Below are 27,958 nucleotides of genomic sequence, written 5' to 3'. Positions count from 1 at the left end.
ACTAGCCCAAGGTCACCCAGCAGCTGCTTATTGCAGCTGCTTATTGAAACCCTTGGCTTTTTGGCTAGAACATTTAAAAATGTGCATAAGCTGAAAAGTTTCTGTCATATTCCTTTCTTTTATCTATAGAGTAATACTTTGATATAAAGTAGCAGCTGTCTTCTTTTTCCTCTCAAGCATCCACATGATAGTTCCCACAGTAGGTCCAAAACCTCAGGTGAATGGCTGAACACAGAGCATTTCTGAAGAAACTCTTGAAGTGTTTCTGGGGATGATTTTAACCTTGTGCACCCATAAGCACTTTGGCACCATTAGTTCGAAAAGGAACAAATAAACACTGCAGTTCAGCCACAGATTTGTCATCCTTCCGCTATTCGAGAAGCTGTAAGAGTCACTGGCACCAAGTGATGGTCCAAAGAAGGTGGATTTTGTCTAACTGGCATCCGATACCTCACATTTTTCCAAAACTTTGTAGTTGCTAACTGAGACTGCTCTGAGAAATCTCCTTTCCATATGAGTACTCCATGTTTTTGTTTCAGATACTTTATAGATTCTGGCATGCTGGCATAGTCTTTTATTTTGCCCAGTAAAATCAGTATAACTTTAATTTCATCCCGAATAAGAGCACTGTACATAGCTATTTGTTGTTCAGTGGTATCTCTCTGCAAGCTGGAGGAATATGAACCTGGTGCTAACACAATGATCACTCTTCTGCTTAGTCTGAGAACTTCATCAATAACAGTGATGATAGCTGTGGAAACAAGATAACATACATGAAAAATGAAGCATTATTTTTCTGAGACGTTTACCATCAACCTTTTACAGACACCAGTATTATGACCATTTGCACAGAAAATATCTAATTCAGAGATGACCTACTGACCCTTTTACAGCCAGCATTCATTTTTCTCTGGCTCCCTATATCCTTCTTTCTTACATACAAAGTTCCATTTCTCACCATTCATGAAGAGGACAAGACATGATTCATTATCCACTGAATATCTAGTTGGCACATCCTATGCTGGTGTTACAACTGGCCATTGGCTCTGCTTGAGTAATTTCATTTGGCAAGTAACACTGGACACCCCAAAAGGAGTAGGAAAATGATGCTGTGCTTCTCAAAACCCAGAAAACAGATGCCCACTCAATCAAACAGCTTCTGAAGACAAGTCCAAAAGCAGTGCATTTTACGCTCACAAGGGAGCACCACTTCTACTGGGGAACACATAAGATGACAAAGAACCACCCAAGAAAGCTTGAGACTAAAATTCAGCACAGGAAGAAGAGCAAACATAGTAAGATAAGGCAAAAAGTAACATACATAGAATATTCGTTAGGCTCCACATATTTAAGCTTGACATGATGTCGAGAGTAAAGGGGTAAATGTGTGTGGGGGGTCCATTGAAGTGGGTCACGAGAGGAAAGAAGTGGTTTGACACATCTCCTCTTGCGAGTAAAACTAATTTACCCAGCCTTCAAAGGTCATCAGCAGCTCAGTGAAGAGATGGCAGAGATCAAGACAGGTATCCTATTTTTATTTTCCTTCCCTTAGTTTGTGTACCGGCTGTGTATCTTGAGTTTAAAAACACTGGCAAAGCCATGCTGGACTAAGCCCGCCCTCACACACTCATTATGACAGTATTCCAAAACAGGGCACTCACACAGGTTCGACTTCTGTTTGACCACTAGACCAATATTCTCCTAACTGTAAATATGTATGTTTCTAGTACATACCTTGCCCTGGTAAATCATCCCTGCCACATATGAAGAGATTATATCCACACTGTTTTTCCAAAACTTCAGGTAGCATTTTCAGCACAAAGATATCAGATGAATATATGCTGTTTGTTACGTTTGAGGGGTATACCACATAAGCATCATAAAGCTTTCCATCTGAAACTAGACAGAAGTATAAGTCTGATCAGTACAAAAGATTCTTCCTTGCCACTACTGATTTAAGGTTGTTTCACACATGCACATTTACCACCTTTTGACTATAGCATCAAATTATAACTTGAAGGTAGCAAGTACCCAATGAACGAGAAAACAAGAAAACTTTCCATTCCCCCTACACCAATTAAATTGCTTTTTCCCCAAGACAACAGTCAACAGACACAAGCTGAGTGTTATCTAGGGAGCATTCAAGTGATAAGAGTCATGTGTGAACCAGTTCTGTAATATGAGCTTTCATCAGACATTATTATCATCCCATGTAAATCTCTCCTCGAATCAATCTTCTGCTGTTCTGTTGCTGCTAAACTGTTGAACTACCATCCATCCCAAGTAACTTTTAAATATTTCCCTGAGTTTAAAAATCCTTCCAAGATAGCTGCTGGGAATGAATACAGAATTGTCTGAAGATTCAACTCACAAGTAGTTTCAAAGGAAAAAGTTACCCAAATCTTTAAACTAACCCTAAAGAGTGCAGATGGTCATTCTACTACTCTTCTGCGAATTTTGTTAAAAGAGAGGAAATTACTCCTCTTGCTATAAAAGACATACATGTATTAAACACAGTTTAAGCAATAATATGCACAATTCTCTCTTTGCAAAATACAATACAATGTATAGGAAAATGCCCAGATCATGACTTTCTACATGGAGGGAAAAAATAATATTCAAAGTAATTTTAATTCCTAAGGATTCCACAATGATATCAGTTATCAAATGTCAAGACAAGTTCCAAAGGGATGGTTAGTATCACTGAAGAATTTTGAGGTACTTTAAAGATTAACAAACTTATAGAGGAATCAGCTTTCATGAGCCAGAACACCATATGCACAAAGCATTAGATTCATCTGGCAGAAAGATTTCGACCCACAGCTACAAACAGCAGAAGGGTGGAGCAGAGGTTATTAAAAACAAAAAGTCTGAACATCCAGTTCCCTAAGATGAGGTATGTGACATTACATTGCACAGCACATTCACATGCATTGATAACATTTTTACTACCTGAGAAGAGAGTCCCTGAGGAATTCTACCAGATCTTCAACAATTTCCTCCCCACTATCAGTTCAAATGGTGGTAAGCTGATGATGCAGGTCCACTTTAGAAATAATCACTTTATACCAACAGCCTTCTGAACACACTCTCCCACTACATGCTGCCAAGTACCATCACAAGCACACTGTATAATCCATTGTTTACAGCCAAGTCCTGAGATAAAGTTCAATCTGCAGCATTCAACAACCATTCCCAAAATTACCTTGCTGACCTGCAAAGGTAAAGAAACAGATCAACAAGGCTAGAGAAGTTCCTAAGGATCACCTTCTACAGAAAAAGCCCAGAACAAAAAACTACAGAACACCTCTGCCAACCACAGCTAATAGGTAAAACCTCTCCAGATTATCATCAGGGACTGGTAACTAATCCTGGAAGATGATCCTTCTCTCATACAGGGGCTAGGGGTCTGTATTTGGGAAAGCTTGGCCAAATACACACATACACATTTTTGTGCCAGAAACAAATAGCTTTTTAAACTATAGCCAGCATCCCAATTCCAAAAAAGCTGAACGAATTGAGCTTTTTCAGGATCACTGGCTACAACAGCAGAAAGGGAAGGAAACTCTGTTAAAAGGGGAAGAATCCACTTTGGCACATTCACACCAAATTCCACAGGGCTTTAAAATTTAACCCTCTCTTTGGCTCCATTATAGCCTATGTGGAATCTTTCTGGGATCCAGAAGGGCTTTTTTTTAAGGTAGAGGCACAAAATCTGCAGCATAGCTGCCAGTGACTCTCCTTAGAAGAACATTCAATTTTGGTAAAGATTGGGTCAGGGGGTCCAATTTTATGGGCTCCCAGAGAGGGTCAATACATGAGATGGATTGACTCTATCAAGAAAGTCACAGCCCTCAGTTGGCAAGGCCTGAACAAGGCTGTTATCAATAGGATGTTTGCAAGAACATAAAGACATCGTGAGATGAAAGTGACCTGATGGCAATTAACACACAAAGAGAGTGCCCCCAGGATGGGAGCCAGCAGAGGTGGGATGCAGCCTATTCGCATCTATTCAGTAGAACTGGTTACTAAAATTTTCCTCAGTTCGGAGAACCGGTTATTAATGATTAACTCCACTAGGAACAAGGGGGTAATCCCTGTTCCGGGGAACAACAAATCTTGTCAATTGTTGCGGCCCCCCTGCTCCCCATGGCACCCCCTCCCCATGTGTGTATGAATGGTATGAAATAATACAATATACAGTAATTCTATTTTTGGGGGGGAAATTGGTGTAAAGGTTGGGAAAGTATTATAGGTAAAGATTTTTCATTTTTTTCCCCTTGAAATTTATATTGGAAAGAGAGGAGTTTAAACTGCTCTTTTAGATTAAGGATTTTGGATCTCTCCCTCTGTTAGTTTTCTTTCAAGTGGAATAGATAAAGTAGTTATAGGAATCTGAAGGGGAAGTAGAAAGTAGGGAGGGAGGGAAATATGGGAAGGAGGGAGGTAATATAGGATGTTTTATTTGGGGGAGGTTGAGAGAGAGAGATAATTAGATATGTTTGTAATATGTTAACAATTGTAAACAGTTTTTGGTTTCTCTCCTTACTTATGTTATTATTTAAAATCAATCAATATAATTATATTAAAAGGAAACAGTACACTACCATATGGTATATTGCTTTTTTAATACTTTAAACAGTCATTATTTGAATCTAGAGGCGGGGCGAAGGGGAACTGCACCTGCGTCCTTGCCACAGCCCCACCCAGGAATGCCCCACCCCCAGAATTCCTGGTCACGCCCCTGTTGTGCCCCGCCCAGCCCCATTGGGGCTACGCCACTGTTTGAATCCCACCACCATCGGAACCTGTAACTAAAATTTTTGAATCCCACCACTGGGAACCACGACTTGTTCACTGGCATAGCATGATGTGTGCTGTCACTGTGGCATTTATGTTGACCTGACAGCAACCATGGGTTGGAGAGACATGTTTTTGAAACATACACTCCTCTGGTTTCTCAGGCCTTCCATTGTCAGAGCTGAGAAATTAAGATGTAGGTACAGGCAATTGGCAAGATGACTCACAAAAAACAGTCAGAAAGCATCTCAAAATTCCCCTATTACAGGGGAAATTCTGAAAATTTTGCACCACAACAAAGGATCCAAAAATATCACTAGTAGAATTTGGTTCCAATAGTAGATGCCCAGAATAAATAGGATAATGAGTAGCATCACTCATTAGAAAAAACTGATACAATCTGATACCCAGAATTGTTATCCATCACTGGAATCACTGGTCCCTCCTTTCATCTGGACCCAGCCCGCATCTACCACAGAACTTATTCAACTGCATTCGGACTGCTGGTTCAGGCAACGTTTGATACTATCCGGTTCTTTAGCAAGCTTCCTCTCTCACCCTGATCCTCATGGCCTTTCTCCCTAAATATAAACCTTCTCTTCCTCCATACTAAGTGCTGCTCAGACAGAAAAGTCTCAGCCTTCCGCTTTCTTGCTCTCTTTGGGAACAGTGAACATTCACAACATACAATGAAGGTGGGTTCAAATTTGGACTTGCCCAAGAGAGAAATATCTAGAATAAATATGATGGCTTCCATGAGGAGTACTCCAATTTGCTTATTACTTATTCCACAAATGCCTGCAGTATTCAATTTATTTGCTTCATTAATAGCCTGCCTTTCTCACTGAGACTTAAGGTGAATTACAGAGTACAGGCCATCTGGGTACTCATAATTCCCCCAATTTTTATTTTATATTGCTGTCTCAATAGTCAGGCATTTTTCAGCTTTTCTTTCTGTTACTGTTATACATTCAATAAGGATTACAACTCAAAAATGAGCTCCCTCATTTGTCTGCTACTTGAAATGCCAACATATGGTACTGCAAAATTTTGCCCATTCCAGCACAGGCAAAAGATCCCTTGATCTGAGATTCTAGACGTACTCTTGCACAAGAGTACATGCCAGAATTTCTGGTAACATTTACATTGGTCAAACTGAATAATCTCTTTTCAAGAAAATAAATGGACACAGATCACACATTGAAATAGAAAGCAATGAGGCAGCTTTTACACTTCCCTAGACCTCCTATCTATATCTGGGGGAGATTCATACCTAATCTAAGTGGATAGTTTTTTGTCTGAATAATCTGTGCTCTGCAATACATACATTGATCTGAGAAACAAGGCATCCACCTGAATTCTTTTTGTAACAGCTTTTCACTCCTCTGATGCTTTTCTGCTGTTTGTAGCTCTGTTTCTTTCTCCCTACTCAATATAGACATAGTGTATCTGAGAGGCAGCCCCATCCAAAGAACCAGACACAGCGCCACAGCTGCCCCGCCCAACCGTTCCCAAGGGGGCTTTCTGGTGGCAAGGACAGGCAAAGAACACAAAAAAGCCTCTTCTCCGCCAGAAAGCCCCATTGGGCTTAATGGACTTACACCACTGAAAAGGTGATGCAAGTCCAAAGTTCCAGCCACCAGCATAACAGGAGCAATGGCTGGGTGGAAAATGACAAGCTTCAGCTCCTCCCCTGACCACACCCCCTCCCCATCCCCACTATGTCAGCGGCTGGGGCACAAGGATGCTGGTGTGGTACTCAGCATTGCATCCCACTGCTTTGAAGGGCCATTGCACCTGTCCAGTGGCAGATCCACCCCTCCACTGGGGAAAATGCCTCAGGGAGGGCAAATCCAATGGTTAAGCCAGGAGCCACTCCCAACAGCAGATTCAGCCCTTCCACCCTTTGGATGGGGCTAAAAATGAGCTCCAACTCTTATACCTTGTAAATAAATTCATCTTTAAGATTTCATGGAACACCTATTTTAGAGGAATTAGGAGGACATATAAAAAAACAGTTGTTTGTTCTTCAACTTAAGTATGTAACTTTGATTTATATTCTTTTTCTCAGTTTAGAGGAGTTGAAAAGATGTGTCCCATCTAAAAGGACAAGGAAGGGAACAGAAGGGTCATTTATTATTACAATCATTCTTACCATTACAGCAATTCTAGCTTTGCTTGCTTCAGTCAGTAGAGGATGTGAATCTATAGACCTCAACATACCTTCTTTCCTGAGAAGAGGCTTACAGGACTGTCGATACCACAGCACAATGTCAACTTTAAAAATGTTGTAAGTAAAAACTGCAGCCAGAATAAGAAGTATTGGTGAAACCAGTCCTCCAATCAAATAACCCTGAATATTTTTAGCTGTTTTGGCAAAGAAAGTAAGATTAGTGGATGGCATGAAAATTGGATTCAACAAATAAATGCATTACATTGTGATTATTTTGCAACAGCTATTCGAGGTGACAGCTGAATCCTGTTCACTCAAAATTCACAACTGAATATGACTGCCCCATCAGACTGCTTAGTGGAAGTGCACTCCTATGATTTAGCAATCATTTAAAAAGTACTCTCTGGTTTATTTGAGGTTCTCTGGCATCCATACAGTATAGAATCAGAGATTTTGTAAAAGGTCCCTAAGTCCATATTTTTATAAATTTCCTACATATCATTTTAGCAGCACGTTAGAATGTCAGTAATGAGATATCCTATAATTGATTTTACAAAGTCTCACATGTGTGAGCCTAATTTTAAACACCATAATAGAAAATAATCTAACACACTGGAGATTCTTACTGACTCCTGGACTTTACTAGAAACACCTGAATTATAAAACTGCACCCAGGAACTTCAGGAAAAAAACAACAGAGAGACCATTCCAGACAGGCACTAGGGATCCTTAAGAAAGGATGGGGGTGGGCAGTATAGAAGTCAAATAAATAAATAAATAAATAAAAAGCTATGAGGCACTTTCCTTGGAATCGGGAAACTGAAGAAATTTTATTCATAGCAGTTTTTCCCACTAGTATAAACCAGTGGGGGGGGGGGTTTGGTGTTGGGGGGGGGGGGATAGGGGAATGCTTGATGAATATGCTATAGCAATATATTGCCACATTTAAAACACCATTTCTGAGATTTCTACTGGCAGCATAAAATGCCATCTGTATTAATGTAAGGCACAACATTTAACCAAAAGCAAACTAACAGCACTCATGAAAAAGAAAGGGTGCAGTCAAAATTCCAGTATGTGGAAGAAGTGTGTGCCAAAGCAAATATTCAAGTGATCATTACTCTGACTGGTATTCTTGGCTATTGTCCAAGTGACCTAAAGGAATGAACAGCAACCACAGCGATTTTTTTTTTCATACAGATCTTTGCCATTTATGCATTCTACAGCCAGGAGGCTATGACAGATTACTTGTTGTAAAATGATTCATTTGTTATTTGCTTAGACTGACTAATGTACCTATCAGATAACCTGTTCCCATCACCCCCTTTGTCATGACTGCCTGATATGCTTACAACTACCTCCATGCTGCAGAAAAACCTTCAGGGTGTTTTCACAAACCCACATGTTTGTTTATGAAAAAGTTTAACTCCAAATGTGGAGGCAGCTGAAACCACCGCCAAGAAACTATGGACAGAAAATCAGTTATAAGAGAATTTGGCTTATAAAACTGTCAAGGCTTGCCCTAGGCCAGCCTGCACCTGAGAAGAAGAATCCACAAACAAAGAGGAACTCCCCACAATGTCCAAAGCTTCAGGAAAAACCAGCCTCCTCTTGTCCTCTCAAGTTCTCTTGGAACCTGTAGACTAGGAATGACCTCTGAATGGACCCATCTACCTCCTGCAGTTCCAGAGTCTATCCCCGCCCAGGACCAGAGGGGTCAAAGCTAAAGCCTGAAACAAATGGAGCAGTGCATACTTGACAGCTGGGATCCTGGCCCCTTCAGTCTCTCTCAGAAGAAAGATGCAAAGGATCTTGGTAGGATTAAGGACTTAATATGAGATCTTTGTAAGATCCGAGACCTGGCCGTCAGCACAGGGTTGAGGAACACTCTCAGTTCCATCTACAATTCTACACTCTAGTCTCAGTTTTTCTGGTTCTACATTTCCTGTCAACATGCTTAATATGGGTAGCAGTTTATTGCGCTTGTCTTGACCACAGGATTCTGCCCTGATATTTCTTGTGCATCTCCTACACCTTTGTGGTCAAGCTTGCCAGATACAAAATGGCACCATAAATCCTATCTGTCTTTATCTGCATAAGGCTAAGCAGTTTTTCCATCATTAGCTATTGATTTTCATTTGCAAGGATTCAGACCCATAAATCAAAATGAACGCCACTTTACACCAACACATGTTCAGTGATTGTAATTCTCGACAAAAAGAGAAGAAGATATAATTCTTCCATCTACTAGTTCTACCCTAGAATTACTCCTCACCTACACTGGGAACATTTTAATCTGCAGTTTCAAGATTTTATTCATATTTTTAAATAGTTTCTGATCTGTTAATTGGGCTTTAGCTTTTTTTAGGTTGCTGTTAGGTAGTCTTGTAATAGAAATGTATTTTTCCAGTGAATGCTTTTTCCAGCAGACTGCTAAGAATTCTACTGAACAGGTTTTCCACATTCAATTAACATCAACTTGGAAAATGATCTGTTTGAAACAGCTGAGTTTTGACTTAACTTTAATAAACACAAAATAAGTAAAACTTTTTAAAAAAAATTAGTGGGGCAGTTGAACACTTCTACCGTATCAGTAGAATACCATATCAGTACCATATCAGTATTTAAAAATGTTAACAGTTGAAGCAAAAATTCAAATCCTAGCTGAATACCAAGACATAAGTTATCACAGGCACACCTCAACTTCCTCTCTGCAAAAGTACTGGTGATGGTGGAACATGCAATCAAGTCACAGGTGACTTATGGCGACCTGTAGGATTTTCAGGACAAGAGACATTCAGAGGTAGCTTGTTGTAAAATGCTTACCTCTACAAATCAGTATTATAGAATACTAATTTTGAAATCAGTCTCCAAAAAAAAGGTAGACTATAAATGAAGTGAACAAGTAAATCATTCTCACAACCATCTGTTTAAATTAAAGATGACTGCATAGGATTTCAACATTTGTCCTTAGGTTCTCTAGATTTCAGTCATATTTACTGCTAAGAAAAATAGGGTTGAATCAAGTTCCTTGCCAACTGGAGTGCAATTTTCTACAAGAGGTTTTTCAAGGCTGGACTGATTCACTATGAGAATATCAGAGCTATGATACTAAGCTGACTGGAAGATCTAACTCAACAGACTTTAAATGCAATCTATTAGAAAAGATGTCTGAAAAAATTCCAGTGGACTAGGGACCTCCATAACTGTTGACAACTGAAAAGTGCTAAACTGGTCCTTGCAAAATTAAAGTTATGAAAAACTTCTTAGATGCTTATCGCTTAGCATGCTATGCCAGCTGCATATGTGTCTGCAACCGTGCATTATCTATCATGAATTTTGAAAAGCATCTTGTCATTATAATATATCAAAAAAAATAAAAGGATACTTACTTGGACGTTGTAGCATGATATACACACTTGTTTGTTCCAATTTAGGAGTCCATACAATACACAGAAATGTCAAGTAATGTTTATTTTTCATTGCAGTGATATTAAATTTTGTTCCTACTATCCATTTTCCAGAAAGTGATGAATGTCTACTGTTAAAAGACAACATCAAGAAAGAGAACCAAAGGAATTTATATTTGTGTGAAATTATTGGAAACTGTCTGTAAGAATGCAGGAAGTGTACCGCTGTACTGACCAAGGGTCCATTTAGTCTAGGATATGTTTTCACACAGTGGCCAAACAATTTTTCTTGAGAGCTAACAAGGTGGAAAGGGAAGTTGCCTCATGACAGTGTATTCAGAGGTTTATTGCCTATGAAAGTGGAGGTTCTCTTTAGTCATCAAGGCTAGCAGTTACTCATGGACCTCTTTTCCATGAACCTCTCTAATCCCTATTTAAGCCCACCTGCAGTCATGGCCATCACTACATCTACTGATCTTTTTTTCATTCTAAATATGCTGTCAATCATACCAAATAACACCAAGTAGGGGTGTGCAACCTTTTTTCAGTATGTTTCAGATACAGGTTTATTGGACCCAATTTTTTTTAAGCTGGAAAAGCCAAACACCCATACTGGTAGATGGTTCCAGAGTCCACAATTCGAGACATGATGTACGTCTGTCAACTGCTCTGGGCCCTACACAGCTGGCACTGTGCAAACTGGATCCTCTGTTACCTAGAAATGCTTCTAGACAGAGAATGTAAGGGGGTACCCCATGCTGACCAGCAGCTGCAGGCATTCCTGGAGCTGCCTCCTACAAGGAGTTTCGAGCAGGCATACTGTGTCTACGAGGCACAGGAAGAGATGGCTAAAGGGAAAGGGGTTCAGATGGCAGCACCTTGGGGTGCTCCTCCATCTCTTCCTCTTGCACCACCTCTGGCCTCTTGTCCTGTCTCCCTTCGGAAGGCCTGCTGGACTCTGGAGGAATCAGAGAAGGAGACAGTAAACACAGCCCCTTCTCTAGCTTCTCCAGAATTCTCTTGATCTCTGAGTTAGCTCCAGAACTGACACACTCTTGTCCCCAAAGCATATCCCAAAAGACAGCTCAGGCAGCTCCTCCTCTCGCTGGGATGACTGGAGGAGGGGCAGCAAGAACAGCAGACCCCTGTCCAGTGCCATAACCTGCAGTCACCTGTGCTCAATGATCAAATTATTGACTGGGCCTGCACAGCATGAAATGTTCCCACCAACCAAAAAGCTTCATTAGCACAATTCATTGTGGTTTTTATGCATAATGCTGTTTCTAACTAGGATATCTGGAGAACTGTATATTCCCACATAAATCTATTCAAAAATTGAGTCATTCTTCAAGTAACTCCTACTTTCAGAAGTTAATCTGGGTGTGGAAGGGTGACAGACCTTTTCTGTAATGGATCCTCAGTTTTTGAACCCCCTCCTCAAGGAGATTTTCTTGGCACCATGATTAGCACGTGGGTGAGAAACTAAAGTCAATCCTGATCACCCAGCCTTCTCATAATGTATTTTAACAATATTCAGTGAAATCATATTTTATACTGCTGACTGACAATTCTTGTTAGTTTTAAAATTCTTTAAAGTTTGTTAGTTGCACTGAATTCTTAATGTGGAATTAAAGACTCTAAATTGTTTAAAACAATAAAAATCTGTAACACTGTCTACTGAGGGGAGAATAAGAGTATAAAAGTGCAGCTGCCACTATTCTATGCTTCTCTGGCCTCTTGCTTCTGATTATTAGGCCTACTGAGTCAAGGTTGAGCAAGTGGCAATTAAGCAGAAATGAGATTGCTCACTCACTTATCAGATTGTGGTGATATCTGCTAACAACTCTTCACTGATGGAAACAACTATTCCTACATAGTTGTCAAACTTTATTTCCAGGTGCTTCAAGAGTTCAAGCGAATTATTAATCCTTACTGTATGAGATACACCAATGTTGTTTCCATAGTGACCTCAAATGGAAGACTAGAATTGGAGATGTTCCACGTGAGAAGGCTGACCAGGTTGCTTAATTTAATTTTAAGGTACTTCAACAGACAGGAATATTTTTCCATGGGTCCATCTGAGGGGAAGCTACAAGTGCTTACAATGTTAACCATGATTGAGCAGTTTTAATGCAGAATACCCTAAATATGTTCTATGCTAAAGACGAATGGAAATTCCATTTATGTACTTACATATATGTTTCCTCTGTCAACGTGTTGTCAAAATCTTCAAGCACTGTTCCATTGACCTCCCAGGCTGTAAATATATCTTGCGTGTCTCCGGAGGCATTACACTCTATGAGAACACTGGATCCTACAAACAAGATGACAATACTGCAAATAAGTATACAGAATGTTTGGAAAACTTACACAGTATTTTGGGGAAAAGTTCTGAATATAAAGATAATTGCTTACCAAGTTCTACTTCAATTGAATTGTTTTGGGGATAAATAACTTTGGGGATAAGTAACTTCTGTGGAGAGGCTAAGAAAGGAAAATACAGTGGTATTATTCCACAGTCTATTGTACTGGTACATTTTATGTTAAACTTAATTATGTTACTTTACTGGTACAGTGACTAACATGCACCTAATGAAGCAACTGCTGGCTCAAGATATGTTATGCTGGAATTAATTTTGTTATTTGTTAAGGTACCACTTGATTACTGTTCTATTTTAATAATCCACACTTAATGCAGAGTATACTACTGCTACCATTGCTGTACAATACAGCAGAGTTTGGTCTACTGGTAAACATTATAATATTCAGATACAAACAGAGTATTTTGGACAGCCAGAAACTGACACAATTCCATTTCTAGGTCTAGACATTAGTCTTTGCAATTTCACTGCACTCACTAATACATAAAAGAAAAAAGTTAACCTATTAAGAACCTCAAAAAAGCAAAGCATTTCCACAACGCAAGTACAACAGTACAATCTAGGCAACAAACAACCAAAGAAGAAGTGTGACTGTATATTTATTATCTCATCCATCTCTTTTGGAGGGCACGAATTCTCCTTACTGGGCCTTATAGCCCAATCCAGTTCCTCGGGGGTGACCAGGAGCCACACCACCTCCAGAAGGCTTCCAGGCAGCGTGGGGAGGCAGCAAGAAGAAAGAAAAAGCCCCGCTGCCCAGAAGCCCCCCATAGGGCTTAATGGAGCTATGTGATACGAAAGGACAGCACAACTCCAAGCCCCGGGCCGTGGTTTTCATGACCCTAAATCCGTGGTGGCGAACCTATGGCATTCCAGATGTTCATGGACTACAATTCCCATCATCCCCTGCCAGCATGGTAAATTGGCCCTGCTGGCAGGGGCTGATGGGAATTGTAGTCCATGAACATCTGGAGTGCCATAGGTTCACCACTACTGCCCTAAATCCTAGGTGGAAGCTAACTAAAGTTGGCTCCACCCTCAGGAACACCCCAGCTCACCATGCTGGCATCCAAGTAGATGCCAGTTTTGCTTTGCAGCAGCCCAGACTTCTGGGTTTTGCTGCCACAGTGCTGAGGGGCAGCCAGGCACCAGCATTTCTGTCCCTGCCACCAACAGGAGCAGAGGGGGCAAATGCATTATCACAGCCCTCCACCACTTCCTGTGAGTGTTCAGCCCCCCGATCTGGACTGGGCATTAAATCTTGGCAAAGATGTTGCAGCTAGAAGAAACTCAGTCTTTCCCTTCACCCAGCATCTGACACCATTTCATGTCACAAATGTCCTAGGGGAGAGTGAGACAGAATTTTAAGATATTGAATTTAACATGCTCAGGAAAAACAAATCTGCCACACTGGGAAAGTGCCATATGGGGAGAATGATTATCTCATAGGAAAGGAAACAGTAAAGGGAGTGACAAAAGGATCAACAACAGGAATTAATTCCTTTTTATCCTGCCCTTTATCCAAAAGAGCTCTGAGAGGTACATATTATTCTACATGCTTCCATTTTAATCTCACAACAACCCTAGGAGGCTGACAGAGCAACTGGCCAAAGGACTCCCAGACAACGTCATGGCATTGTGGGAATTTGAAAATGTCCCATGTCTTATTGCAATATAACAATATCATCTCAAGGATCAACTACTAAATCCCTAAGCCAAATATAAACTATAAAAAGACAACACATACCATAAGTAATCAGATCAATGGCTCGTGAAACATTATAGGTTTTTCCCATGTACGTATATGTTGTTTGGCACACATAGATACCTTTATCTCTCTCATTTACATTATTAACTGAAAGGCTATGTGCCAAAGTTTGAAATCTCTTATCTTCAAATAATCCTGGACTGCAAGCCTGAAATGTAATTATCATTCATGTTATTACCACAGAGGCAAGAAATAACAAACTGAATTATTACACAGGGATGATACAAGAAAAAATTATTAGTCAGCAACAATTTACTTTTTACAAGCTAGAACAACCAGGTTACAAGTATGTAAGAATTTTACTTTCCAGGCAGTGCAGACTTATTGCCCAGGAACATTAATAATCATTCTTGGTCTTTCGGATTTGTATTCTCATAAAAAGGTTTACTACTTTCCTTAGAGAAATTCATGGAATTTCAAATCTATAATAATTAGGAATCGGTCTATCTGTTCTCAAGTAATCTTGGGCATAATTTGGGCAATTGGAAAAAATCTGTTCATGACAACCATGCACTTAGTTAACTTCTCTCTCCCTTTAGCATGGCACATCAGGATTGTAAACAGAAGTGGTGAAGAAGCCTAATTACTGCGAAAGAAAAAAATCCAAATTAGTAAAAGTTGTCAGATTTTGATTAATTGGGATCTGACTGATTACATCAGAGTTCAGTATTGGCACATTTGGGGAGAGGAAGGGGCATATTAACTGCTGTTTGAGTATATTAGAAGTGGTGGTCACATGTTTCTATTGCTGTATAATTTACATTGAGTCTTTTATCATACAGTTTATTTATTCTATACATTCTCAACAATTTTCCTAACACTAGTTCTTTTCTGAAGTGATTTTTAACATCTAGGCAAGAAGTACCACTTGTGGGCACATTTGAAATTCTGACACAGAGCAGAGGACACATTTTGCGGCAGCCATTTTGTGAATGTGGCCACCACTCTGTCAAAATTTTAAATGTGCCTGCAGACTCAAAAAGGTTGGGGACCTTTACTAAATTCAAACCAACACTAGCATACTTATTAAAAGCACATAAAACATTAATTAAAAACACAGGGCAAGAAAAAAAATTACTGTGGGAAAGACATTGGAAAAAAAATCTTCACTTGCTGACAGAAGACAGGGAAAGAAGGGGACATACAAATATCCCTGGGGAGACAGCAGGAGCAGACTGGAAAGTAAAAGTGCTTCAGGAGCAAGGCTAAAACTCAGTACTGTTGGGGTCAACTCAGTGGTGCAAACAATGGGAATTAACCCACCCACTACTTCCTCCTGAAAACTTGCAGTCTGAGCCAAGTACACCTTAAGGCTCTGGGAATGTTGCTAGAGCTTGGTTATGCTTGTTCCTAGCCAACAGTAGCCTGATAGGGCAGTGGCCCACTGGAAATTTTTTCATTAAGTTAAATGACCAGTCCATCCTGGGGCAGAGTTCCATCGTTCTGGAGAAATGGCTGAGAAGGCTTGCCAGCCATCTGATCTCAGAAGGCAAAGGCACCCAAAATAGAGCCTCAGAAGATGACTTTAGCAGTTGGATAGGTTCATAAGTATCTTTCAGGTATTTTGACTGACTACAAAACTATTCACATTTGTCTGTTTTCAAATGGTAGAAATGTTATTTGACTCATGGTATTGGACACCATCCTTAGTCCCTGTAGACACTGTCTCTCTGTATGTACATGTGAATGTTGGTGTACAAATTAAAAACTAGCCAAGATATGTATTTTTTAAGCAACTGCACTCATTCAGGATAAAATCCTTTGGAAGCTTTTTTAATATACGAAAAAACTCAAGAAGAGCAGGTTTACCAACATTTTTTCAATAAACATTATTGCTTTTTTGTTACTGTTATCTTAAAGAAAGTGACATTCAAAGTTTCATTTATCAAGTAGACACACATACACACATTACATTACCTTGGACCACTGTAAAACAAGTGGACTATTTTCACTTTCAAAATACTCCACATCAGGACAAACCAAATATCCATTGTTTTCTAAGGGTAGCTTTTGTGGATAGGCTGCATTTTTGTTGAAACATAAACCATCATCATTCTCAACAACTTGAAGTTCCTTGCGATCGATTTCTGAGTTTCTGTAAAGGGAAAAAAACCACATTGGTACTTGACTTATGTATTATATACACACTAGTGACAACACCAACATCCTATCAACCATGTTTAGTAGAAAAAAAACTAGTAGCATAATTATAAAAAGATCTAGAATGTTAGAAATAATATTGAAGGATTCAATACAGGACAGAAGGAAAGACATAATGAACAGATTAGAAGGGGAGAAGGTGGACAGGAAGTTCATTTCATAAGGCTTATAGAGTACTAGAAGGAATTCCAACGTAATAGTTGAATAATTCTGTTGGATAAAACTTTGTGTTTACATTCATATCCTATCCTATCTTCAAGAATCACAGCATAATATTTTATTGTATAGTCAAGAGGCAGAAACCTCACAAGGCTCTCCACTGATGTTCAGTAACTGGGAGAAAATGAATCTGAACCTAGGTCTCCAACCTTATGCTGTAGCTAGACAACACATCCATACAGATTCAAGATGATCTATTTGAAAAATACGCTCAGAGATCAAACTCTGGGTGCTGTTTAATCGACATCTGATCCTCAAGCATATTGATTTTGTAGTCCAAATTATTGAAATAACATTTACTTCTATCACATTGTGAACTCGAAGCATCCTTTTCAGAAGTTTATAACAATCATGTTTCCATGTTCAAGCACATCAATTACGAATGTTTGCATGAGACGGAATGGTTCTCATCTTCTCACCAGATGAAAACTAACAAAAGGATTCATAGATGCTGTAACAGGTTAAAAAGATTTGCGAGCCCGACTATCAGAGAAGCAATCCAATTTAAACACAATCACACTTCAAATGTAATCTGTGATCATTTCATGTCACAAAATTAAACAATCCTGAAATTGGAGATGTTACTAGTGTGTGGGTGGGGGAAGGGGAATAAAGCCTATTCTGGTTGGGATTGGGCTCATTTTAAAGGAGCAGATAAGTAGCTTGGGGTGCTCCTGGATCTACAGTTGGCAGTGACAGCTAAGGCATAATTTACTAGCTTCAGATGGTGAGACAGCTGCAGCTGTTTAGAGACAGAAAAGATCTTGCCACTGCGATGTATGCCCTGTTAACAGGTGGATTCCCGCTATGTTCTCTACATGGGACTCCCCCCTGAAGTCTATCCAGATGCCTCAGTTGGTGCAGAACACTGAGCCAGAATGCTGACAGGATTGGGTCTTAGGAACCTAGTTAAGGTTCCTAGTTAAGTTAATCTTGTTATATTTGCACTCACTCCCAAGTTTCCTTTTGGGCCCAATTCAGCTAGCTGATATTGACCTTTAAATCCCTATACAGCTTGGAGGCAGTGTACCTGAAGGAACACCTACTCTCATATGAATCTATTTGACCTCTCTGGTTATCTTTAGAGGCTCTTGCTTCAGAAGCCTTCTCTATCTGAGGCTAGTCAGATAGCAACCTAAGAAAGAGCTGTCTTGGTTACATTGCCAATACTTTGGAACTCCCTTCCCAGGGACACTTATCTGTCTCCCTATTATAAAGATAGTTTCGGAGGGTAGCCATGTTGGTCTGCAGTAGAAGAATAAGAAGAGTTAAGATTTATACCCCACCTTTCTCTCCTGTAAGGAGACTCAAGGTGGCTTAAAAGCTCCTTTCCCTTCCTCTCCACACAACAGACACCTTGTGAGGTAGGTGGGGCTGAGAGTACCAAAGAACTGTGACTAGCCCAAGGTCACCCAGCAGAAATGTGAGAGTGCAGAAACACATCTGATTCACCAGATAAGCCTCTGACACTCAGGTGGAGGAGTGGGGAATCAAACCCAGTTCTCCAGATTAGAACCCACCTGCTCTTAACCACTACACCATGTTGGTCTGAAGGAACAGGTGCAAGTAACAATTTAGGGACCAACAAAATTTTGGGAATATAAGCTTTCAAGAGTCAATGCTCCCTTCTTCGGATACTTGACAAAAGGAATCTTGACTTTTGAAAGTTTATACCACAAAAACCTTATTTGTCAAAGTGGTACTAGATTGGAATCTAGATGTTATAACTCATATTGGACTGTCTCAAAGTTTCTGAATTTTTATGTGTTTATATGTCTATATTTTTGTGTCTATATTACATTTTATTAATTGTTTTAAATATTTTGACTATATATGTATTTTAAATGCTTTTAGTGTCTAAAATGTTTTCAGGTTTTGTTGTAATGTTTGTTATCTTGGGAACCCTGAATTGGGTGGAAAGGCAGCATTACACGTTTTAAATAAATACATAAATAAAGAGATATTTAGTTAAAATTCTTTTAAGAATGCCAAGGTATATACATTTACACAGAAGAATTATGAATTATGAAGAATTATGCCAACATCATAACCACTGACTATCGAACTAGTCTTAATGCTTGAAACTATATTAATATTTTAGGGCATAAAGGCAGACTGTAGATTATTGTCCTTAAAGTAAAGTATTTGCGACTGGCATGAAAAAACTTCAGTGACTGGGAAAAATATAAAATTTAAATACATAACCAATTGCCCCACTGGCTCTGTTAATATGAGTCAAACTCTGTTTTGACACTGTCAGATATTTACACTCTGCCAGAAGAGTTGTTTGTTTTTACCTGGAAGTATCAATTCAAGATTTTATATGTGCCTTCTTATCACTATTTCTGAAGTAATTACCATTCGGATATATCAAACTATAATATTGTTTTTTCATCTTACAGAAAGTATTAACTTCACACTGACATACCCTCTGCGACACTCATAAAATCCCGAATCTTCTGTCTTGGCAGGGATAAGCCAAAGCAGGTTTCTTCGCTGATGGATCCTCAAGTAGTCGTCTCCCATTAGCGGTATAATGCTACCATTTCTGTACCAAGTCACATTACTGCTGGAATTCTGCGAAGGTAACAGCAGACAGCTGATAGCCACGGCCTCTCCTACAGGCACAAGGATGACAATATGTGACCCTAAAAAATGCAAATAAGAATTACTTAAGTGTGTTTGCAGTCCTGCTTCAATGGATACTTCTCGGTATCAAAGATGAAAAGTGCATTGAGCTTGCATAAAATAACAGCAAATTCTGCTCAGTATTAATGTGATACTGATCTATGCGAATTTGACTTTTGCTGTATTGTTCATATGGGGGAAAGTTAGTTCATTGTCCTTATTTGTCCTGCAAGTAAATCAGGAATCTTAAGTACTGTTACTGGCACTGCCTATTAAGAATCTGAAGAATTTCTGGCTATCACAGGACAATCAGTATAACTCATCCCCTCTATCTTCTATTGCTCCTGGTCTTCACCTTTCTAGCTGAAAATCTCTGAATTGCACAAACAAAATATGCAGTGCAAATATTTTTCTCATAAATGGGGACCTCAAGTCATTTATATGGTTCTCCTGTATTTTATTCTCCCAACAACCCTGTGAGGCAGGCTAGGCTGAGACAGTGTAACTGGCCCAAGGTGACTTAGAAAGCTTCCAAGGCAGAGTGGAACTGGAAACCAGTACACCACACTGGCTTTCAAATATCAAATTAAACAATGGAACTGTCAGGCATAGTTGATCAGCGGACACAATTTGGCTTAACAAAATTGGACATACAAAAGCCCACAAGGTCAATTTTGTCCCATTCAATATGACACATTTCACAAAATGTGCATAGGCCTAGTTGTTAAGGTAAGCTGACTCTTTGGACTGTTGATTTCGATTTTTATACTGGAGGAGCATTGCCCTTCAAGATGCCACAAGAGTGTAAGCTTGCTAAGTCATAACCATCATAACCAACAAACTCAAAAAAACCCAACAGTCTTTTTTGCAGAGTTTGTTTGATAGTTAACTCTTAGCTTTATTTATTCTTTAAATTTAAATTTATTAGCCGCCCGCCCCCGAAGAGCTCAGGGCAGCATACAGCAAAATAATATATGATACAACAGTTATTAAAACTGTTATTAAAGCTTCATGCACTGACAAAAAAGTAGAATGAAGCTTTCTACCTGTAAGGTTATTAGTACAGCTACTTCTTTATTTTTAATAAAAGAAATTTTACCAAGAGATATTTAAGAAACTTACACAAACTCCCCACATAGCAAAGAAAATTGTTAGCAATTACAAAGGAAAGGACCAATATGAGCATCATCATGAGGAACTTGACAGAATTTTAAAGAACTTGGCAGAATAAAATACCTCAGAAACAGTGATGATCCCCTCCTCTCCTTTTACAGAAAAGGAAGGAAAATTTATCCTCTATTCAAAAAACCAGATTGTTTTGACTACCTTTTTGATAAAGGAGAGATAGGAATAGAGGCTGCTGAACAAATGCTTGCTCACTGGAAAGTCAAATAGTGACTCATATGTTTAAATAAACTACAGATGGAAATTTCACTTTATTTCAGGACAGCTTTTCAGACCACAAATTCTAAGAGTGGGTAACTGAGCAAGAATGGATTTTCACATACTGTATATTCTCGCGGATAAGTCGAGTTCTTCAGCCCTTTTTTAAGGCTGAAAAATGCCCCCTTGACTTATATACGAGTCAGTGATCCCCCCACAACGCCCCCCCACACTTACTTTAACAAACACAGCAGGCTTGAGAAGAGGCCTGCTGCCTGTGGTCCCTTCCAGGCTGAAACGGCCTGCTGGGGACTACATTTCCCAGGAGACCCTGGGAAATGTAATTCCCACCAAGTCCAAATGACTTCCTGAAAGGGAACACAGGCAGCAGGCCTCTTCTCAAGCCTGCTCCGTTTGTTAAAGTAACTGTGGGAGGGGGGCGCCGTGGGGGGTGGGCGGGCGGGGGGGGGGCGCTGAACAGGGAACCCCCTCTGCCCCAGGGAAAAGGCGGCTGCCTTCTCACTGGGGCAGAGGGGGAATGGCGGCAGCACCCTGCTCTGTGCAGGGAACTCCTCTGCCCCAGAGAAAAGGCGGCTGCCTTCTCCCTGGGGCAGAGGGGGAATGATGGCGTCACCCTGCTCTGTGCAGGGAACTCCTCTGCCCCAGAGAAAAGGCGGTTGCCTTCTCCCTGGGGCAGAGGGGGAATGCGGCGGTGCCCTGCTCTGTGCCGCTGGCTGCTACATTTCCCACCTTCGACTTATACACAAGTCAATAAGTTTTCCAGTTTTTTGTGGTGAAACTAGGTGCCCCGACTTATACTCAGGTCGACTTATACACGAGTATATACGGTAATATGCATGTATGAATAAGCTTCAGTCAACATACTAAAACAAACCCTTTTTTGGACTGATATTTGTGACCAACATGTACTGTTGCATAATTTTATGAAAACTAAACCTTCATGATGATCATGCTCTATCTGCAGTGTAAGCAAGCAAGCTGGCAATATACATATTTCACTTACTATTATGCAATGAATAAGCCACAGAGATCCAGCAAGCAAGCCACAACACAGAGATCATCTTTTGCTGTTAAAGAAATAGAAACATGTTTGAATTTGTATTGTCTTGTTAAATGTTCTTCAGAAAGCATATTCACAAAGCATATGTACGAAGAAAGAGATATTACTATGATGACACATTAGAATACATTCCATTTGGAAGAAAACCAAACCAGCTCACAAAAACTACAGGTATGGATTCTAAGTATTACAGCAGGGGAAGAACAATCTTAGCCAATAACATACTGCATTCCAGACTCCCACTTCATCACCCTTCCTACTAAGTGGTCCCTTCTGGGAGCACGATTTCAAGGGATATGATTGGACGGAGCCCAGGATAGATGGCAAAGTTCCCTTCCATTACTATTGCTATGCTCATACCACATAGGAAACAAGCCACAAGCCTGAAAATCTTTGACTAGTCTACCAAGATGAACATATTCCTAGTTCAATTGAATTGCAGCATCTTTTATAGGCTTGTACTTGGGAGGGGGTAACAAATTCTTACTCAACAGTCCACTTAATATGTTTGCTATATATTTATTTTTATTTATTTATTTATTTTAAATCCTTTTATAATTTCCATCCCTGGGGCCTAAGGTGTACAACATAAAACATAATAAATAGAAGTTATTAAAATCTTCAAAAAAACAGCTAACTTCCACAAGATAATAATAATAATAAGGGGCAGGCGCCCGCCCAACCCCATTTTTTTTTTCGCTAAAATTCCCTCCCAGAGAAAAAGAAGTTGGGGAGGGTGGCGAGCCACATTAGATGGTATCTGAGGTGACAGGCCGGCTGGGGCACCATTTCAGCGGCTGGTCCCTCCAAAGGCCCGGCGGAACAACTCCGTTTTACAGGCCCTGCGGAACTCGTTAAGGTCCCGCAGGGCCCGAACAGCAGGGCAAGGTCCTCGCGAGGGCAAGAATCAAGAGGGTCCAATAGCATGCTCCTCAAACATATTTTTTTAACCTTTTTCCTCTTATTCCACAAGTTCCTTTTCAATAACAAATTGCTATATTCTATCTCAGCCTCCTGTCTGCATGTAAAACTAGTTTAACTCAATGTGCACTTGGCATTTATTGAGCTATAAACAGACTGTGAAAAGAAGTCCCTGAGGCTAAGGATACTGAAAACTCTTTATTTCCTCCTTGGGTGTTTCCGCACAGCGCATTGCCAGCAGAGCTCGACTTGGGTTCAGCCTGGGTTGTCCACACTGGCACAGATGTCGATGCAAGTCCAACTCTCCTTCGACTCGGCTAAGCCGGGTCTTCTCGATCCCTGCTTCGACCTAGTACTTTTTGGGTGAACTCATGTCCAGCTCAAATTTGCGGACTGTCTGCTGAGCTCGACTCACCCCTCCAGCCAATTGCATCGTTCCTGTCTCTGCCCAATCAGGGCTTAGTTTCCCTTTAACCAATCTCGGCGCGCTTTTGGCCAACCAATCATAATCGACCTTTGAGAGCAGGCATACAGCCGGAAACTTGCGGCGCCCGAAAAGCATTTCCTGGACTGTCTCTTTACTTTAGTTTATTGCTGGAATGCTGGGTACAGATTAGAGCAATTTGAGTTGATAGCGAATCAAAACATGCTTTCGTGTCACATTAATTCCCATTCTTAAAGGATTAAAGTGTGTGCACATGGTACAGAGACTGTGGGGGGGGGGGGAGCTGCTGTTTGGCTGTTGTTTCCCATTCGGACAACAGCATCCTTCCCGAAAGGGAGGGGGGGAGAGGACACCAAGGAAAGAGGTTGCAGAACCACCCAGAATGGCTGAAGGATGATTACTCCAGAAGGGATAGTTGACTCTGAACAGGCAGCAGTACTGGGAAGTAATAAGAAATACTGAATTGTGACAGCTCCTGTATTTGCAAGAGGATCAGAGGATCCATGTGCAGAAGGCTTAGTGGGGGGGGGGGGAGAGTCGGTGAAAGGTAACCAATCGGGGAAGAGGGGCGGATGACACACAGCAGAGTAGGAAGACACTTCCTTGACAGAGCTATTAAATGACAGGAAGGAGATGCATCAAATGAGATGTGAGAGGAAGGAAGGAAGGAAGGAAGGAAGGAAGGAAGGAAGGAAGGAAGGAAGGAAGGAAGGAAGGAAGGAAGGAAGGAAGGAAGGAAGGAAGGAAGGAAGGAAGGAAGGAAGGAAGAAGGAAGGAAGGAAGGAAGGAAGGAAGGAAGAAGGAAGGAAGGAAGGAAGGAAGGAAGGAAGGAAGAAGGGAGGGAAGAAAGAGGAAGGAAGGAAGGAAGGAAGGAAGGAAGGAAGGAAGGAAGGAAGGAAGGAAGGAAGGAAGGAAGGAAGGAAGGAAGGAAGGAAGGAAGGAAGGAAGGAAGGAAGGGGCATGAAAGGGTATCACAAGAAGGCAAAGAGCTCCTCCCATTCAGGATCCACGATGGTTCACCAGCCTGTTTGTGTGGAAGCACATAAAGTAGCAACTTCGCAACGGTGTCATAAAGTTCCTCCGACCTTGCGACACGCATTTTATGGAGACAAAAGATTTTCACGTTTCCCGTCATGGGAAAGGGAACCAATCAGGGCAGAGGGGTGGATGTCGCACAGAGTCAACCCCAACCACTGAGCTCAGGTAAGGAGAGCCAAGCACAGCAATGTGTGGATTAACCAACTTTTCGTGGCAGCCCGAGCTCAGCCGCTGTGCGAACAGACAGCAAGTCGAATTCATGAAGAAAAATTTAGGCAGACGTAAGTCGAGCTCAACAGAATGTGCTGTGCGGAATCACCCCTTGAGGAGAAGAAAAAGACCATAGTACAGCACTGTTATATCACTCTCTTTGGTTTTGTTATCTGTCTTGCCACATTATAGATAAAATCATATGATATACTAGTTATCTGTGTTACTTCCTAAAAGAGAGTGGGTTCTTATATCATTTTTGGCACAATGAGATTCCTTAGCTGATGTCATTTTAGTCTATCTATGATTTAGCATATCTACGTTTTAGTCCACTTCTCAAAAATGTACTCAGAAGCCATTTTATAGCACTTAGAAGTTATTTTTACAGCACTGATATTGTTTGCGTTACATAGCTTATAATAACCCAAGTGCAGATCTAGAACTACTTTCAGCTGTCGGAGCATTCACTTATGAAGAATAGTCAGCATTACTGTCATACAGAGGCAGCTCATACTTTTAAAGAGAAGTTCTTAGAAATAAAATATGAATGAAGAGTAGCGATGATATGTTAAAATTTAACAGCGGATAATGTATCAACAGCATATCTCTACATACCATAAATACCATAAATTTTGTAATAACACCACATCACTCTTAATGAGTCACTTGATTTATAACCCTCTCTTTCTACGTCAAAGACATATACATGAACACATTATTTATCTAACCATTAACATTATTTGAACTTTCACTTTTTACCTTCATGGATTTCAAACAATGTGAGCCTTCATAAGCCATAATTGTTACTAGAATGCCAGACTGCAGCCAGCAAGATCTGACTTCAAACCCCAACTCACCCTTCACATTCACAAGGTAATCACAGAACCAGTCATTCTCTCCCATCCTAAACTACTTCATAAGGTCATTATCAACTTGGTCTCAAGAATCTGAAGACTTGCTGTTAATTACTTCTGCTGTACTGTTCATCCTTTTTTTCATGATGAATGCCAAGTTCACAACATTTGACTTTCAAAAGTTTACTGACCTTGAGTGACTTATGAACTCAGTCTTGGAGGAAAAACACCCTTTGTTTCCTTTCTTTTTTGGGGAGGAGAAGGGGACTACTGGGTTGAACCAGAGGCTACAATCCCAATGATTGGTTGCGCATGTAGTATATGAAGATACCTACACCGGTGGTGGAGTTCACAGCTTTAGCTGATCTTTCAGAGGCTGGAATCTTTCAGAATGCCTGGAAAGAGATGACAGGTATTAAAGCAAAATTTGATCTAGAGCCTAGAATGAATTCCAAACACTGTGCTAAATATGCTGAAACCAGAGAGGCACAAAAACCAAAAGGTGATGCTTATTCAAGCAGAGCAAGATTTGCCATGCACACTTTTAATATGACTAGAATAAAAATGTTGGATTATTACTAGTTACATCACTTGCAACAGAAAAGGCCCAGTGAGAAACACAACAAACAAAGCCTTCAACAATACAACAAACTACCATCGTGTCAGCGTTAAATTCACTATTGGCAAATAATATTCATTACTGAAGAACAATTCATGGCCGTTTTTCATAGCATATTTAACCATCCTTTCAGCAATCATTCGTTGCACACATTGGTGCTTATTAGCTACCACAGGACACAAGGCAGCAAAAAGAACAGAGACTTCTATGATATTGCCACTAATCATCAAATGACCTGTGAAATATGGAAAGCACACTTTTTTTATTTTTGGTCTAGTTCCAGTCAACTTATAGCAACTCCACAGGGTTTTCAAGAGAAGAGATATCCAGAAGTGGGTGGGTTACCATTGCCTGGCTCTGTGGACTGACCCTGGAATTCCTTGGTGGTCTTCCATCCAAATTTGACTAGATTAGGCTAACCAGGTTAGGGCAAAAAAAACAACCAGAAATCTAAAATCCATGCAATTATTGGATATTGAGGCAGAAGTAAATGAAGCTAAAGAGAAGAAGTTCCCAAAGACATGGAAATTCTGTGGGATTGACCCCCAACTGATGGAATTTTTTTTCAGTTTTTCATAGTTGGACATTTGGGGAAACATTGGGGAAAAAACAGCCTCTATTTTGGAGCAAGCAAAATATTTTTAAAGCAGGCCTTTACTTACTCTTAATGAACACTACAAGTATTTTTATACAACCTAAATACAATAATCATATGTCTATATGCCATACATTTCATAAACCTAACAGAAATGATAGCACAATCCCATGTAGTAACTCCAGTCTATGGGTTGAATTTGGAGTAACTCGGAATCGATTAGGCTGCTATTCCTTGAAGTACTGCAACACCCTGATTTATTTTCTTGCTACAAAAATGTCAATCTAATTTCAAACCCTTAAAAATAAATAAGATAAAGAACTTGGAAACCTGAGCAATGAGCTTGAACAAACACCTGTTAAGTGTTTGTTCCGATCCTGCTGGAAGACAAGATCCAGAACGCCATCAACCTTTGGAGTCCAGGGTTCAGAAGTGCCCAAAGTCAGGTAGGAGAATTATTTAAAGAGTGAGCAGCAGAACTAAGCCACCTTTGCGCACCCCAAAAGCTGCAACTTTTCTTCTGACCGGACTCTTCTCCCTGCTGTCAGTCCAATTCCGTGTTCCAGATCGCTACAGGCAAAGCGTTCACCGGCCAATTCCTCTACGGGCATTATAGCTAGCCAACAGCATAAACTGGGAAGACTTTAGAAACTATCGCTTAAAAATGCATTGGAAGATTTCTATGGGGAAAAGGACTTCTACTCATGAAGCGTACTTTTTAGTAGCATGTTCAGGAATTTGTTTTTAAAGCTGCCGTAATAAGGCTGCAGCAGTTAGATTCTGAGTATTGTAAAGTGTGCACCTGGTTATGGGAGGAAAGCTGATTTACCTTAGGTTTGTATTACTGGATAGCTCTTGTGATCCTGTCACCAGCAAATAGACGCGATTGAGAGCACAAAGCTCTCCCTGGGTGCCCTCGCCGTTCACTCGCGACTTGTGCAGGAAGGGGAGAGGCGCGAGTGAGTCACCCAAAGCCGGGAAGCAGCCCTGCCGAACCTCTCTCGGTTTGGCAGGCACTTCGCCGACCCGGCTCCACGCTCTGGAAGCGCCGCGAAAGCAACCCAGCGGCGTCCCTAAGGCAGCTGCAACCCTTCTTCCGAAACTACCCCGCCGGAGCTCCTCAGTGCGCAAATCTTCTCCTCACCTGTCTCCCGGCGCCTTGAGGCTTTGCAAAGGAAGCGCGGCTACCAGACCCGGTTCCCCGCCCGCCGGCTTCCACGAAGCTCCTCCTCGCGCGCCTCGGGCCCGGCATTGCTGGCGAAGGGGGCGCTCA

General features: G+C 40.6%; 1 protein-coding gene across 5 annotated transcripts; it reads right to left on the bottom strand.

The window, feature by feature from the left end:
* LOC125432154 (interleukin-1 receptor type 1-like) lies at positions 1-27,958 on the bottom strand. 5 transcript variants are annotated; one of them, XM_048495546.1, is made up of 12 exons: positions 27,515-27,958; positions 25,663-25,866; positions 21,947-22,010; positions 19,340-19,559; positions 16,450-16,627; positions 14,512-14,680; positions 12,799-12,867; positions 12,577-12,697; positions 10,366-10,514; positions 7,024-7,167; positions 1,735-1,899; positions 1-751 (listed from the first exon to the last, which is right to left on the bottom strand). In XM_048495546.1, exons 3-12 carry the CDS (start codon positions 22,002-22,004, stop codon positions 360-362), a joined length of 1,665 nt encoding a protein of 554 aa, XP_048351503.1. In that variant the 5' UTR covers positions 22,005-22,010; positions 25,663-25,866; positions 27,515-27,958; the 3' UTR covers positions 1-359. The 5 variants fall into 5 exon arrangements, 4 of the variants coding, with proteins under 4 accessions (XP_048351503.1, XP_048351505.1, XP_048351504.1 ...); XM_048495548.1 differs by having other exon boundaries at positions 25,807-25,866; XM_048495547.1 differs by having other exon boundaries at positions 27,830-27,958.

The sequence above is a fragment of the Sphaerodactylus townsendi genome, linkage group LG04, assembly GCF_021028975.2.
Source record: "Sphaerodactylus townsendi isolate TG3544 linkage group LG04, MPM_Stown_v2.3, whole genome shotgun sequence".
Taxonomy (NCBI): domain Eukaryota; kingdom Metazoa; phylum Chordata; class Lepidosauria; order Squamata; family Sphaerodactylidae; genus Sphaerodactylus; species Sphaerodactylus townsendi.
Note: the sequence above shows the minus strand (reverse complement) of the source record. Positions and strands in the feature narration are given on the sequence as shown.